The 15,711-nt window shown below is 40.4% G+C and overlaps 1 protein-coding gene across 1 annotated transcript; it reads right to left on the bottom strand.

Annotated features, from left to right (window-relative positions):
* Positions 1 to 11,161: 11,161 nt before the first annotated feature.
* Positions 11,162 to 13,029, bottom strand: LOC142502192 (homeobox protein vent1-like). Its single transcript, XM_075613064.1, has 3 exons — positions 12,759 to 13,029; positions 11,974 to 12,254; positions 11,162 to 11,541 (listed from the first exon to the last, which is right to left on the bottom strand). The coding sequence occupies exons 1-3, from the start codon at positions 13,027 to 13,029 to the stop codon at positions 11,248 to 11,250; spliced, it is 846 nt and encodes a 281-aa protein (XP_075469179.1). The 3' UTR covers positions 11,162 to 11,247.
* Positions 13,030 to 15,711: the final 2,682 nt, after the last annotated feature.

Raw genomic sequence — 15,711 nt, 5'->3', positions numbered from 1 at the left:
TGCTGAACAGGTTTCTGTATGGACAGTGATTAAAACATTTAAAACACTGTGGACCTCCTTAGTAATGCCCTGGATAGAAAGGGGAACCCACACTTATTGATAAGTGTTTACATCATTTAAAGAGGCAAACACTTCTAGGATCAAAGTGAACCAAAATCCAGTGCCATGTTTAAGGGGTCTCATGGGGGATAAAAACAATGTTGGACCAAATCTGGCGCCAGTAAGCATTTGCATTATTTTTTTTTCATTATATATGGGAGGAGTTTAATTTCCTCTGGTTACTCCCTTTTGTGTGATGACACTTTGTACAGACTCCCACCTCCCCTTAAATGGGGGAGTCCCACCTCCCCTTAAATGTATTGGTTCTCTGATAAGGACAGGGTGGTACAAAGGTAAAAAAACGGTGATTGACAAACACTTCTCCATTCAGCTGATTGACTGTGACATTGCGCCTTTAACATTACTGTAGTTTATTATCATTACAATATCTTAAGGGCAGTGACACACAGAGCATGTGTAACCTTACAAAAGTAGTGACGTATTTACCAAAAACAACCACAGTTTTTAGCACATTTCCAAAGGCTTAGATATGTCTCTACAGTTAAACAATATCATTATGTTTCAATGCAATTGGTCCAACAGGTACTCATGTGGATGTCAAACTATAAGCACTTGGGCTGCACCGCTAAGGTAAGTGTAACAGAGATTTTTTTTTTTAAATAATTAATTATATAAATAATTATGTAATACTAAAAATAATGAATAACATTAAAAACATGCGAATATCACTGCGGTACAGCACATGTCAAATCTATATATCAATGTACTTTATTGAATAGATTACTCAAGTGTAATAGATCAAAGAGTGCTGAGAATAAATATATATGCAGCAAGTCAGGCTAAAACCCATAGGATAAGGATTCTAAGAAAATATAAGAGCGGTTGATACCTGTTTTGCCTTCAGAATAACTTGGAGCTTGGTGGAAAAATGATTATGAAAATATGATCCTCATATCATGGGTCTCTGCATTTTGTTCTCTTGGAGTGTCTCTCTTAAATGATTACTTCATACTCACAGATGACTCTGGGTACAAAACATCTCATTTAAGATCAATAGAAGTGAAGGATCCTTTGTTGGTTATCATGTTGTTAGAGATATATAAGATGAACAGCCGGCACCCCAATGAAGCACAATAGGGTAGGTGCATGTCCCATAATAAGTAATAAACATACGATATCAGTCACACGGGTATCAGCAAACAGCACTCAGGTTAAGATTTGTAGAATATATATTGTAGAAAAGACACAAATCACCAACGTTTCGGACCCACAAACAAGACCTTCCTCAGGGTAGCACTACCATGAGGAAGGTCCTGTTTGTGGGTCTGAAACGTTGGTGATTTGTGTCTTTTCTACAATATATATTCTACAAATCTTAACCTGAGTGCTGTCTGCTGATTCCCGTGTGAACTGTATCGTATGTATATATATATAGCATAGTTACCAGTCCGTGAACTAATAAAGGAGACGGCATACAGCAAGGGGTAGTCCAAAAAAAGATGTATTCAAAACATACTGTTAAACAGATGGCATCTGTATGTATGTTTTGAATACAGTATGTTTTGAATACATCTTTTTTTGGACTACCCCTTGCTGTATGCTGTCTCCTTTATTAGTTCACGGACTGGTAACTATGCTGTTTATCTCTATGGGACTAGCATCTGCCTATGCTTTGTATTAGTCTGCTGACTGTCTCTATTTATTATATATATATATATATATATATATATATATAATAAAAAAATAAATAGATGATACCGTTCTGTGACTAACTAAATGCTTTTATTTGTGCGAGCTTTCGAGATACATTGATCTCTTCTTCCGACGATGTTACAATGAATGAAGCAAGCAAAGGGTATACTTAAAAACAGTGTCTCTTGCAACATTTCTCTGACTGGCCATAAGATGAACAATCTGGGGGTTGCCATACTCAAAGGTAATCTTCAAACACCGAAAGAGAGACGGTTGCATGAATACAAATTTATGCAACTGTTCGGGACACTTAGCGGTGGCCTAAACAGAGATCGAAATTTTATGAGTCATTACTGACACAAGTGAACTCTCTTCCCATGAGCGCTAAAGGCCATGTCTGTACATTCTGTGCAATATGTATGCACACACAGCTGTCTCTTACACATACTAATACTCCTTGTTTTTCCATCCCTATACCAATAGGGACCACATAGTATCTACACACACTTTTAGTTATGCTACAATCTCTCACATTTCCACACCTATCCACACCATTTATATTAACTCCCACTCCACACACACCTTTTGTATAGCACTGTGTACACTGTGGGCTCTCCATTCATTTATATTCACAGATACACACACACACTCTTACATCACTAACTTTCAGGAACCATTTAACACCTCTAGCCATAAATCACATCAACACACGGGGGAGGGACAAGCACAGATAACATTCCAAGAGACACTGTTTTTAAGTATACCCTTTGCTTGCTTCATTCATTGTAACATCGCCGGAAGAAGAGATCAGTGTATCTCGAAAGCTCGCACAAATAAAAGCATTTCGTTAGCCACAGAACGGTATCGTCTGTTTATTTTTTGATTATTGAAGCTCGGCTAACACGTTACTGATACCTCTACAAAGAACTAGATTGGTCATCACTAGAGTCTAGGCGCAAAGTTCACCTTTCCTGTCTCACCCTCAAATACTTTCTGGGCAAGCTACCCAGCTACCTGAACAAGCTCCTCACCCCTACCACATGCAGTACCTATCACCTGAGATCAGACTCCAAAAGACTATTCATGGTCCCAAGACTCAACAAAGTATCCGGACGTTCCTCCTTCTCCTTCCGTGCACCCCAAAACTGGAACAACCTACCAGAGACTCTCATATCCACCACCAGCTTAAGTTCTTTTAAATCTAAGGCTGTCTCACACTTTAATCTGGTCTGTAACTGTTTCATAAGCTCATAATATATATTTTCTTTAACTGTGCATGCAATGTCTTGTATATAAATGTATACCTTGTTCATTTATGTAACTGTATTTGTAACCATGTATTATTTGTTTTACTCTGTGCCCAGGACATACTTGAAAACGAGAGGTAACTCTCAATGTATTACTTCCTGGTAAAATATTTTATAAATAAATAAATATATATAATTCTTATATAATTCTGGGGAAAAGTTGATTGCATAAGATAAACACTGAAATAGTTTACTATTACCAGAAGGTACATGCACTATCCACCCTGAAATATACTGAAATAAAGCTCTTCTGTAAAATGTGAAGGATAATTTTTGCACATTTTATTAATTCTATCACTTAGAATCCCATTCCATTTGCAATTGGCAATCATCCACTGATCATAAACCCATTTGATTAATTAAAACAAACTAGTTAATTACAGTACAATACACTGTATATTTGAAGAAAAAATATCCTACAGTATTTTGAAAGCTCGGTACACTATAATTTAATCTATGAAGAGCTCTCACATTGGTCCTTTAAAATGACTCGCCACAACACACTTTTAAATCCTGTATAATCGTAGGCACACTTGAAAGTGCTGTGGGGTATAAACACAGAACAAAAAAATAACATACAGGCATACCCCGCATTAACGTACGCAATGGGACCGGAGCATGTATGTAAAGCGAAAATGTACTTAAAGTGAAGCACTACCTTTTTCCCACTTATCGATGCATGTACTGTACTGCAATCATCCTATACGTGCATAACTGATGTAAATAAGGCATTTGTAGCAGGCTCTATAGTCTCCCCGCTTAAGCACAGCTTCGGAACAGGTAGGGAGCCGGTATTGCTGTTCAGGATGTGCTGACTGGCGCATGTGTTAGCTGCCGTTTGCCTATTGAGCGAGATGTACTTACTCGCGAGTGTACTTAAAGTGAGTGTACTTAAACCGGGGTATGCCTGTACTCATGTAAAAAAGATTTTAAAGAAACATCAATTCAAATAAATGTAAAAAAAACCTTTTTAATGATATACTGGTATGGTCTCTAAATCAAAGAGTGGCCTTCCACCGAAACTATAATTGCCAATGAATATAGGTAAAATCCCCAAACAACTAGTACACACCTTATTGTATTTATATTGGGTTTATGTTTATCATTGTCTGGATTCTATCTATTGGAATCACAAATACACTTTTGCGATTTTCTAAATCTGGTGTCATCATTCATTATGTAATATTTATTTAGGGATTAGGGATTTTCCCTATATTTATTACCAACCCTAAATCGCAAAATAATAGTATATAGTAATGGTATCAAACCACTAGATATATTCAAATATTGGGACTGAAGGAGTATTTTGGTGTTAAAGGTGTAATCCCTTGTAGTTAGCCATAAAACATACTTTTGTAAAAAAAAAAAATTCAACAGTCTTCCCTAAAAAATATCTAAGTGATGCTAATAGCAAAATAATGGTTGTTTTAATTTTTCTGGAAATTAATTGCAAGTGGAGACTCTTAGGAGCCTCTGAACAGGGAAGTGTTTGTCAATCAAAGGTTTATTTACCCTTATCCCCCCTGTCACTATTAGAGAGCCAATAAAGATAATGGGAGGGGAGGGGAGGTGGGGAGAGGGGGCTCTGGCTGTACAAGCACTTGATGATGAACACACAGTGACATCAGTAGGGTTATCAGAGGAAAACAACCCGCTCCCAAGCATTACCTCGCATTGTTAACATACCAAACTAAACAACATATTCTAAAATACTTATGTGTTAGATTTGGGTTAACAACCCCCCACATGTAACCCCTTAAACATGTCACTGGTATAAATGCACTTTGGTCATTGGTTCCAGCTCACCTTTTGACTGTAGGTTTGTCATTTTATCATGTAGAAGAGATGGGGAAGTATGCTTTCTAAGGGCTGTTCTAGAGTGGGTGCGCTTGCTGCGCCGAGCGCGCGCGTGGCAGTTATAGTTGGCTGTGGTTAGTCAGCCTTCCTATAATAGGACCAAGCGCGCGCACGGCAGTGAGCATGGAGCCGGCCGACAGGGGGGAAGATGGGGAAAATAAAGATTTTGTGCCGCTACCGCAGCTGAAAAGTATGTATATGTATGTGTGTATGTATGTATATGTGTGTGTGTGTGTATGTACAATGTTAATAAATAATTTATTCTTACCAACGTATTTATTAATTTATTTATTATAAACTTATTTATAACCCACAATCTACACACACATACACACACATACACAGATATACATGCACATACATACACACACACACACACGCACTAACACAGTACCTCACTGTCGCTCACAGCACACAAAAAGTGTGCAGCACGGGCGTTCGCACAAGCACGTGTGCGCGCACGGCCACACACTATATTACGGGCCTAACTTACTGATAAGTGAAAAGGAACTTTGGCAACATTATAAACCTCAAGTAGCTCCATTCAGCATGAATATGAGTACCAACAGTGGTATGCTTTTTTGAAACTTTGACACTAAAATATGTTTATACGCCAGTAGTTTTCAACACTTGTTACATTGTGCAACCCCTGCTAGAAAATACTTGTCCTGCAAACTCATAATTAATACACTAGACCAGTGGTTTTCAACCTTCTTTTGGTTATGGAACCCTAGAATTCGATTTAAAAATTCTGGGGAACCCCAACATTCCCCCCTGTCTCTCCCCCTCCTGGCACTCCCCCCCCCCCCCTCCCCACTACGCTCTCTCTCCTCCCCCCTATGATCCCTCTCCCCCTTGCACTCACACACCCATTTACACCCACACACCCACTTAAACCCACTCTCACTTACACTCCCACACTTACCTACAGACACTCTCCCACTTACACAGACTCTCCCACTTACCCACACAAACACACACACACTCCCACTTACACACACACACACACACACACACACACACTCTCACACTTACACATACACACTCTCCCACTTACCCATACACACACTCTTCCCCTACCCCCACACACACACACTCTCCCACTTACCCACACAAACACACACACTCTCCCACTTACACACACACTCTCCCACTTACCCACACACACACTCTTTCCCTACCCACACACACACACACACTCTCTCACTTACCCACACAAACACACACACTCTCCCACTTACACACACACTCCCACTTACACACACACACACTCTCCCACTTACCCATACACACAATCTTCCCCTACCCCCACACACACACACTCTCCCACTTACCCACACTCTCCCACTTACGCACACAAACACACGCACTCTCCCACTTACACACACACACTCCCACTTACACACTCTCCCACTTACCCACACACACACACTGCAGGGGTCCGCTGGCTGGTTGGGCCTGGCCGGTGCTGCAGATTCCCCCTGACCTCTGACAAGGCCCTGCTGTCGGTCGCAGCAAATAAAAAAACAAGTCTTTTTCTTCATTTTTCTGTTTGTAATCCATACCGTCACTCTCGGTAACGGGGCCTGTATCTCATGAAGTAGGGGGTCCCCGAGGCTGAAACCAATGCGGTTCAGCTCAGGAGACCCCCTGCTCATGTACATTATTATTAAAATGAATATTTTTACTGCACGGTCGCCTGTAACAGCCGTGCATGGAGATGCAGAATATCCATGCAAATGTTACAGGGGGCTTTTTTTTCCTATCAGCCATCGCACTTGAACTTTAAGCACGATAGCAAGGGGGGGAAAAGCACTCACGATCGGGCAGATTTGAGCTCGGCTGATACAGAATGCGCTGAAGTCCTTAGTGAATCACGCCTCTGGCTTCAATTTTTAGCGGACGTGAAAACTTTTTTTCACGCCGGCGCAAAAGCTCACTGCATAGGGGGCCTAATGTATTTGTAACCATGTATTATTTGTCATCATAACTCTGTGCCCAGGACATACTTGAAAACGAGAGGTAACTCTCAATGTATTACTTCCTGGTAAAACATTTTATAAAAATAGTAAATAAAATAAATAAGCAATGAACGAACCCTGTGTGTGTGTGTATATATATAATATATATATATTTGCAGAACAAAAGATTCCTGATTTAGAGCCTGTTTTATAATGCAGATTGAAAAATCAAAATGCCTTCAACCACACACGTTGGCTTCTTCAGAGGTGCAGTCACCCTGAAAGAGACCACCCTATCTGCTTAAATATACAAATACAATTGATCAACAAAATAGATATCACTTGGAGGTATGCTGTAGGCCAGGGGTGCGCAAACTAGGGGTGGCACAAGAGGGTGGGGCGCGGTGCTTACAGAGGTCCTGCACTCTTCCCCAAAGCATTAAAATTAAATGCCGGGTATCGCGCACAAGGCCTCTACGTTCTATTACCTTGTGTCCGTTGGCTTGGGGCAATGTGTCACCATGGCAAAGATGCTGCGGGTTCATGTGATGTCGTGCTGCCATGGAAACGTGATGTCACATGACCTCACTGAGTCATTTGATGTTGGAGACAAGGTAAGGGGGGGGGGCGCGAGAAGGAGGGCACAGAGGAACACGTTTGTGTACCCCTGCTGTGGACAGTGTGCCCTGCAACCCATCAGCTGGTTTAGCTCACACCATACCATTCATAAGGTGCCTTAGGCTGAAATTATACTGTGTGCTTGAGCCCGTGCGTGGCGGCTTGAGTGCGTGCGCGCATGGTGCGGCGCACGACCGACGCTCAAGTGATCTCTGCACATACTGATTGTGACAGGTGATGGGGGTGTGGCAGAGGCGTGGCTATTACATTACAGAGCGGGTTCGCCGTGATTGGCTAAACCGCTGATGTGACGCAGCTGTCGCTTGAAAATACACTTTTTTGTCTTTTCAAAATGCGACCGTGCCATTGTGCTTCGTTGTGTGTGTGCGCGCACTAGGGGCGGCCTCTAAGGATCCTGCATTTTGTACTTGGCGCAAGCGCCCTCGCACAGTATGATCTCAGCATTAGGCTAGAGTCCCCGTGGAGGCTTCTGCATGCGTGCCGTGTGCACAGCGCTGGACCGCGATCTGCGGTCTGTAGGCAGAGTTCTCATGCGCGGGGGGCATGGCCAAAACGGGGCGGTGTGTGCAGCCATGATGGGGGGCGGGGCCATGAAACAAAAGGTTTTTCATAAATACATTTTAAAAAACACCTTCTTTGGTGGCCTAAACACATTTATCTAACACAGAACGACATCAACTGTTGTAAACTACATTCAATAAAATTCATTACTCAGATGCAAAAGTATCATAAAAATCACATTTTTTCCCTCAACTTTTTTTTTTAAAAAGATGGGCTCCCATTGGTTAGCACTAGCTGGTATATGATTGGTTGATGCAATCCAGTCTCTGATTGGCTCCCTGGCGGACCATGTGATGCATCGCTGCACAGGAACAATCCAGTTGTACACCTGCTGGCTGACACATCACAGAACGAATGGGGCCAGGAAGCGAGGAGTCACCGGGGCCTGTTAAAGAGGAGGTGAGGGGCTGGTGAGAGGCGCGCCCGCCGCCACGCACGCCGCCACCATCTGTAGTAGGGACCTAGCCTTAGACTTGTCAACCCAATAACACTTTGTGTACTGTGGGAAACAAGTGAATTGCTGCAGTTTGTAGAATTGTATTTATTGTAAAATAAAGTATTTCCAGTACGAGTCTGGCACAGTGAATCCTTTTTGGCCCTGTTCTGTTCATAGCCATTTTTGTGCATATCTGTCATGTAGCACCAAAATGAGTGCATAAACCTATAGTAGCTTCCTTTAAAAGCTGACCACTTCCACGTTGACCGTTCCATATACAACATGTGACTGCTAATAAAATTAGAAAACTCTCTATCTCATCTGGAATTTTTAGCACTTTGCGTTGATCTGGTCACTGCTGGTTCCTGAAATAGGCTCTTGCCTGTGAAGGTGGAGGAGCGGGTACAAGGTTATTGGGGGGGGGGGTATTTATGATGCAGAGGGGGAAGGGGAAATCTTATGCAGGGCAGGCAGTGTATAGTTGTTTGAGGGGAAGAGGAAATGGGCCTGTGTGAGGGATGGGGAATTATGTTATACAGTTGGGAAAACATTTTTTATTAAAACAATTAATAAACTCCTCAGGCCAGGGTACCTAACTTTTAATACCCTGGCGGGTATAGGCAGGTAGTGCCCTGTCTAGGGAGGATTATTTCTTAAATATGTTTCCCTATTCTCTAGGTTTGCTTAATTCAATATTATCACTTTTTATGTTCATCTATTTGATTTATGATGTCTTAATAACTACTATACTAACAGACAACAGCTCACATCTACTTTTGAGGACTGAAATAGTCTCATCACCAAAAGACAGGTATATTCACCGAGTTGTGGGGAGGGGTATTCAAAGTATGTACTGTTGTTTATAAATATTTTTAATTGCAAACAACATCCACAGTGAAATGAGATTTGTATGTGAAATGCTTAGATTGTAAGCTCTGTGGGGCAGGGATTTCCTTTCCTATTGTCTGATCTTGTTTGTTGCACTTATTGTGTTATAATTCCATGTACTATATTGTCTCTTTTGTAAAACACCGAGTACACTGTCTGTGCTATATAAATAAAAATAATCAGAGACAAAAAGGAGGGGGGGGGCTCAATTTATATTTAGAAGAAAGGGGACACACCAGTCTCTATCAAAAAATGTTTGTATTTAAATATACATACACAGAAAAATTCACAATTGCAATTATTAGCAAGTCAAGAAATCTGAAAACTTACATAGCTGACACATCCAAAGAGAGTCAATGTTTAGGGCTATGGCCCTTTGTCAAGTCTTATGTAAGTCAGCTGTGTACGTTGTTTCAGATTTCTTGACTTGCTAATAATTGCAAGTGTCACTTTTTCTGTGTATGTATATTTAAATACAAATATTTTTTGATACAGACTGGTGTCCTCCCTTTCTTGTAAATAGGTAGGCGAGTGTATCCTGGATTATTTGAAGGAGATTTCCATAGGGGGAGTTGAGACTAAACCAGTCCTGATGCAGTCCGAATTTTCACTGACATTGTGCATACATATAATATGTAAAATATGAGAATATAAAAAAACATACCTGTGGGATTTTCTTTATACCGAGAGACTAGTTAAGGTACCCTGGCAAATGATAGGGTGGAGGAGGTGCTAATGGCTAGGTATATAGTGATGAACTCAACAAGAAACAGAAACCCGAATTGCAGCACTCAACCTCCCTTCTGAATGACTGGTGGTAGTATTAATAATAATAATCTTTAATATAACAAAAGTCTTAAGGGCATTAAAAAATAACATACATAAGACTCACATGGGATACAAAAAGGAGTGACACAATCCTATTTGGATAATTTGGACATATAATTTTTTGTTATATTAAAGATTATTATTAATATAATACTACCACCAATCATTCAGAAGGGAGGTTGAGTGCTGCAATTTGGGTTTCTCTTTGCCTGGTTTTTTATACCAGCAGGTGAGTGCGCTTATTTGCTTTTGTTCATAATATAAATAAAGATATACATACATATTTTTGGCAGAAGAAAAGTAAATACATTTGAGCTTATGTTGAGCATTGTTGACATAATACAGGTAAAACCAAAGTGAATAACTATGTACTAATATGTATATAGTTAAGTTATGGTGGGTGGGTTATGTGGCTAGTTATGTGGGTGGGTTTACTGGCTATCCATCTTAACCCTGACTGTGCTCAAAGCTGTTACCATGCAGCAAGCTTAAGCCTATAGGGAACCATGTAAATGGTTTTGAAGCAAAAGGTGGCACTGTATGCTCTTTTGCATGTCATTTCCCAGAATCCCTTGCTGCAGTGGAAGCGCTGTGTTTTGGATGATAATGGTGAAAGGTAGGGTTGCAGACCTGTCTAAAACATGCAAATGAGCATACAGTAATATTTCCATTTCAGATATATATTTATATTTATATGGACTTGTGATTGTGGCCAGGTATAAATTATGAACCCTTCATGTGGTTAAGGATCTGAAAATCCATTGCTTCTCAATGAATTGCTGGTAACTCTTGCATGTAAGCAGTTAAAAGATTTTGCACAAAAAAAATACCAATTTTAAATATTTAATATTAAAGAAATGAATCACTTATTTAATAATTATATATAAATCATTTATTTACATGTAAAAAATATATAAATTTATGGCATATAATTTAAACAGCAGGACCCTAGTAACTCATAAAGCATCAGCATGAGATGTGGGGACATAAACATAAAACAAACAAGGTAGAGAAACAGTTATATATGCTGAGTGCTAAGGAGAGGGTGGAATTGTTCAAAAGGGGCATTATTCATAATTTGGTGGGTCGGGTGCTGTGGTAGGAAGCTTGGGTAAACAAGATATGGAAGATCTGGTGTCTGATATGGATAACAATTGGTTTGGTAAAAGGGCAAAGCATTGTTATACTGCAATGCAATCCTATGGTTGTAAGAGAGAAAGTGGGAGTACGGGGCAGGAGAGAGCAGACTGTGCTGCTGGTCTTGTATCTGCCTCTTGAGCTTCATTCTGCGATTCTGAAACCAGGTTTTAATCTGTACACAAACAAAGCACAAAGCAAATATTTAGACATTGAAGCAACCTCTGTCATTTTGTGCCTGTGTATAGTTAATGCATCCAGTACATTAGATAAAAAAAAACATGGCATTTCTAATATGACAATAAATGTTTTATAACTACAATATGGTTTAAAATACAATTTCCTGTTATGAATTGATCTACCATTATGATATTTATATCATTATCAAAATGTGTGTGTTTTTAAGGGGAATATATTTGAAATGATGCAAAGGAGAAGCCAAAATGCACCACGGTTCCTTTCTACACATATTTGAAATGATGTTTGCAAGAGCTTCACGGAAATGTGTGTGGTAAATCTAAATGCAGCTAATATAATACAAAATAACGTTGGCAAGTGTGGATTATGCCTGTTTGATATATCATTCGAGGTGGAAAAGATCAGTTACCTGTATCTCAGAGAGTTCCAGGGACATTGCCAGCTTCTTCCTTTCGGAGGCCCCCAGGTATTTCTGCTTCTTGAAGGTTTTTTCCAGCTTGTAAATCTGCTGGGAAGTGAATGCAGTCCTTATTCTGCGCTGCAAGTCACATTTGGGGGTTATTTCTCCATTCTCAGCAGTATCTTCTTCCTGGTGACTTCTTGGGCTGCTGTGAGCACTGCTGGTCTCACTCTCGTCTTCAGAGCAAGTGGGGGACGATTCGTCTGCACTTCCCCAGCCTCTCACTGGAGCTGCACACACAATATGTATGGGAAAGCAAATCATTAGCAACACAGGCACATGTTTCAGCCAGCAGGTTTGGCAACAGCTTTGGAGGTGAAGCTAATCTTCAACAAGTATTGGTGTGTGTGTGTTCCACATGCAAACACACACATAAGTGTACTACAAACAGACTAATTTAATTTAATTTAGTGAAACTAAAAAAATCATATAGGTAATGTGCTGGCGAAGTTTTGTGTCAAAAATATCAAATTGAATTAAGCTCTGATCCAGTTGCCTAACAGTATCACAGTGTCTTTACGGTAAGTAAGTTTACTCATATAACATCTACCATATCTCTTCTTTAAATGATACTTTCTATCCAGATTTATGTTATAGATATGCGGAATTAAGGCAATCTTGTCACGAACGTCGCCGATATAATTCTACATAGCTATGGATACATAACAAATGTCTGCCACCTTTGCAAGGATCTGTGTTGAAGCTACATTCCCATATATAACGTGCATGCTTACCAGGTTTAGACGCGGTGTAGCATTGTAGCTGGCTATCTGGTTTCACTGAAGAGCAATTGAAGCTGGAGCCGTCTTCTTCTGCTGGCTCTCTTTCTTTCTCTCTCCTCAGCGTGGACACCGTGGGCCTCTCACAGTACCAGGAAGGGGGTTGTGGTGGAGGCACACAAGGGATGTGAGGTCTAGATGACATGCCCTGGTTGGGATCTTTTACATAGGGTTCGTCATTTTTACTCCTTGCTAGGAAATCAACAGAAAAGCTTGAGTTGACCATGCTGGAGGGCTGCTGGAGGACAGGCTGTGCTGCAGTGATCTCCAGCTCTGTGTATACAGAAATGGTGGTAGAAGCGGAGACACTGTTTTTATAGCTTGTTGAATTTGCAAGTGTGAACCAGATCAAAGTGCAACGCAAAAGAAATAGATAATAGCTATCAGAGAGGACTAATTAACTTAACCATTCCAAGTTCTCACTTCCGACAAATGTCTAAGGCTCTGGCTCCAGTGAGTCTGCAGGGTTTGTGGTGTCACCTTGTGATGTTAACTTTGGGTTTCAGTGTGAGCCTATGGCAATGCCCTACAGTGAATCCCATAAGTAGACAATACAGAAATGAAGAATACATGATAATCTCAACATCGCAGAGATAATGCTGTTTTGTCAAATATGCGTTCATATTGTTAATGAGTACACTGATAAGCTTTTAAACAGTTTTTTTAACCCTATTTAAATGTCGTTCCAAGGAGAAGGACTTCGTGTTGGCTTCTTCATGGGACATCTACAAAAAAAGTATTCTCCAATTTAAAGCGAAGGCAAAGAGCCACGTGACAAACCTCTAATAATGACAATGATTTATGGAAAAGTCTGCAACACTGTCTCTAACCCATTTATATAACTCTCTCTCTCTCTGTCATCATCATCATTCTCTCTCTCTCTCTCTCTCTCTCTCTCTCTCTCTCTCTCTCTCTCTCTCTCGTTTACATCAATGGGTTTGCCTAGGAAGTTCACAAGTAGACTTTTTGTAAATCATGGTTATTATGTATAATTTGATATGCATTTTATATATATATTTATATATATACACACACACTGAGTTAAGTTATGGTGAGTGAAAAAGTGACAAAAACCCTCCACAGGAAAGTATATAGCAAATGAGCACATATTTCCATTTGCTATATATATGTATTTGCTATATATATAATCTGTGTGTAATGCATTTATCAGTACATTGTTTACTGCCTATTACATAAATGCATATTCTGCTTTGATGAAGACAACATTAAAATCAACATTTCTATCAGCCTGGTAGCTCATTTGAATGACCGAATAATATGTCTATAAAACATTTGGTAATATTATGTCATATTCCTGAATTAAGTATTAAGATACTATTGAAAACTAGAGGGGCACATTCTATCTCAAGTATACCCGCTATGGGTGGGTATATAGCATCTGCAGTATGTACAGTAGGACTGTTTAATTTAATGAGGGAGTCTCAGCTTGAATTTGGCGCCGGTAGCAATCTGCCCATGGGAAGGGAAATTCACCCAGCCCAAGGAACTGCATGGATCAAAGTATCACCAGCACAGAGAAGTCACACATCATCAACTCCCAGCTCCCACAATGTACAGATAACACACCCCTCCCAAGCATTTCATTTGTTAAGGAACTTCCCAGAGAAGCCCGAGCTGCTTTAAATCAGTTATTTAATTTAAGGTATCATTATGTGATGCATAGTCATTCATTCCTCTGGCTTTCCATTGAATCGGAACAGTGGACTGTTCGTGTTATTTAAACGACCATCAAATATTTTTGGTTCAGCTCAAAGCTCTTTCCTGTTAGCATTGATATCACCAATAGTGTATGATGGGTGCACCAGAGCAAAAGGACATCAAACCACATAGCATTCCCCTGATAACCAGCAGTGTATCTGTTACCTGAAGGCATCTTATTGATGCTATGGGGCCTATGCAGCAATTTGCGATATGTGTGTGTCGGCAGCGCGCTTACATCTCCTGTGTTTGCCGGGAATTTGCCGCTAAATGCAGTAAATGGCGATTGTGAGGGAAATTGGTGAGTTGCACATGTTGCGAGTATAAGGCGCAGCGCTCCGCGTTCCTGCAGTCAGTGGCGGGTGACTGCATGTATCCGTATTTCACTTTAATGTCGCGTCAACCTCTGCACATAAATAAAAAAAACCTCCTTCTTGCTTAAAGCTTTCAGTTACTCACGGTACTGACTGTCTTGCGGTTACTGACATTAGCAAACCTTTTACTGCGCTGTCCCTAATTAGATACTTTTAGAAACATACCTGGTGCAGTGCTACAGTTGTGTCTTCTGTTCTTTGACACGTGAAGAGGTGATACATGTGTGCATGTGACTTGTGACATTTCATGTACATTTGTGTCTGTGTGTTGGACTATGTTGCAAAGCTTACATGTCAGTGAGTTGCTGTGTGTACTGTAACCCGTGCATGCAGCAAGAGGCAAGATACGTCATGCATCTGTATTGAAGGAGAATTTGGCGGCAACTTTTGAACATGAAAAAATCACCTCATGATAGTTTGACCTTACATTCTGTTACTCACAGCAGTGTGTTTCTTGCTGCTAGTGACATTAGCAAGGCTTTCACAGCGCTGTCCCGCAATAGATAGTTTTAGGAACATACCTGCTTCTTGTCATTCACAAGACAGACACCTTTGGCTAACATTAATAATGTATTTTATTATAAACAACACATGTAACAGGTTCTGAATGACATGTAACACAATTGAAGCTGCGCTGCCAGCAGCAACAGTACAATGACACAACAATGTCACTAGCAGCTGTAATTTTCGGCTCTCGCCTGCTTGTTGGTGCCTTCTTGTATTGCCGCAGCTTTTTGGCGCTTTTCTCGCAAGGAGTTTCTCCCGCGCACCCCCGAGATCTTACTCGGCATCTACTGAATTCTGCGTGCTGCTTA

This window comes from Ascaphus truei, chromosome 8, assembly GCF_040206685.1.
Source record: "Ascaphus truei isolate aAscTru1 chromosome 8, aAscTru1.hap1, whole genome shotgun sequence".
Lineage (NCBI taxonomy): Eukaryota > Metazoa > Chordata > Amphibia > Anura > Ascaphidae > Ascaphus > Ascaphus truei.
Note: the sequence above shows the minus strand (reverse complement) of the source record. Positions and strands in the feature narration are given on the sequence as shown.